The sequence below is a fragment of the Egretta garzetta genome, unplaced genomic scaffold (assembly GCF_000687185.1).
Source record: "Egretta garzetta isolate BGI_Z169 unplaced genomic scaffold, ASM68718v1 scaffold757, whole genome shotgun sequence".
NCBI classification, from domain to species: domain Eukaryota; kingdom Metazoa; phylum Chordata; class Aves; order Pelecaniformes; family Ardeidae; genus Egretta; species Egretta garzetta.
Window position 1 is genome coordinate 55,762 of NW_009260276.1, and position 472 is coordinate 56,233.

Genomic DNA, 472 nt, shown 5'->3' on the forward strand with positions numbered 1-472 from the left:
TTTTCGGGCCCTGCCGTGCTTCCCACAGCTTGGCCCGGGAAGCCATCAGCGTTTCTCTAACGATCTTAGCTTTAAAAACCCCGAAGGTTTTCCCTGCCAAAAGCCTTTTGACGCGTGGACGGCGCTCCTGCTTTGGCTCAGCTCCACGGGGGGCTCCGAGCTCCGCAGCCGAGTTCCTCCCCGCCTTAAAACCGGGTAAAAACTCCGGGGAATCGGGGCTTTGCCCGAAGGAGCAGCGAAGGGCCCTCACCTGAGTCCAGGACGTGGTTGTTCCGCAGGTCGAGGATCTGTATGTAGCAGTTGAACTTGAGCAGGTTGCCGAGCTGAGCCGAGTCCTGCAGCCCGTTCAGCTTGTTGTCGGCCAGGTACAGCTCCCGTAGGTTCATGTTCATCTTCAGAGCCGTGGCTGAAAAGGTGGAAAACCAGCACCTCCTTCCACATCCCGCCCCGGGACGGCTCGGAGGAACGGCGC

General features: G+C 60.0%; 1 protein-coding gene across 1 annotated transcript in view; it reads right to left on the reverse strand.

Moving 5' to 3' along the window:
- The window catches only part of PPP1R37 (protein phosphatase 1 regulatory subunit 37), a 20,911-nt gene that overhangs the window by 3,918 nt on the left and 16,521 nt on the right, over positions 1 to 472 (reverse strand). Inside the window, exon 7 of the mRNA XM_035897911.1 lies at positions 251 to 406. Within this exon, the coding sequence (XP_035753804.1) occupies positions 251 to 406 (156 nt within the window). The remainder of the gene's footprint in view (positions 1 to 250; positions 407 to 472) is intronic.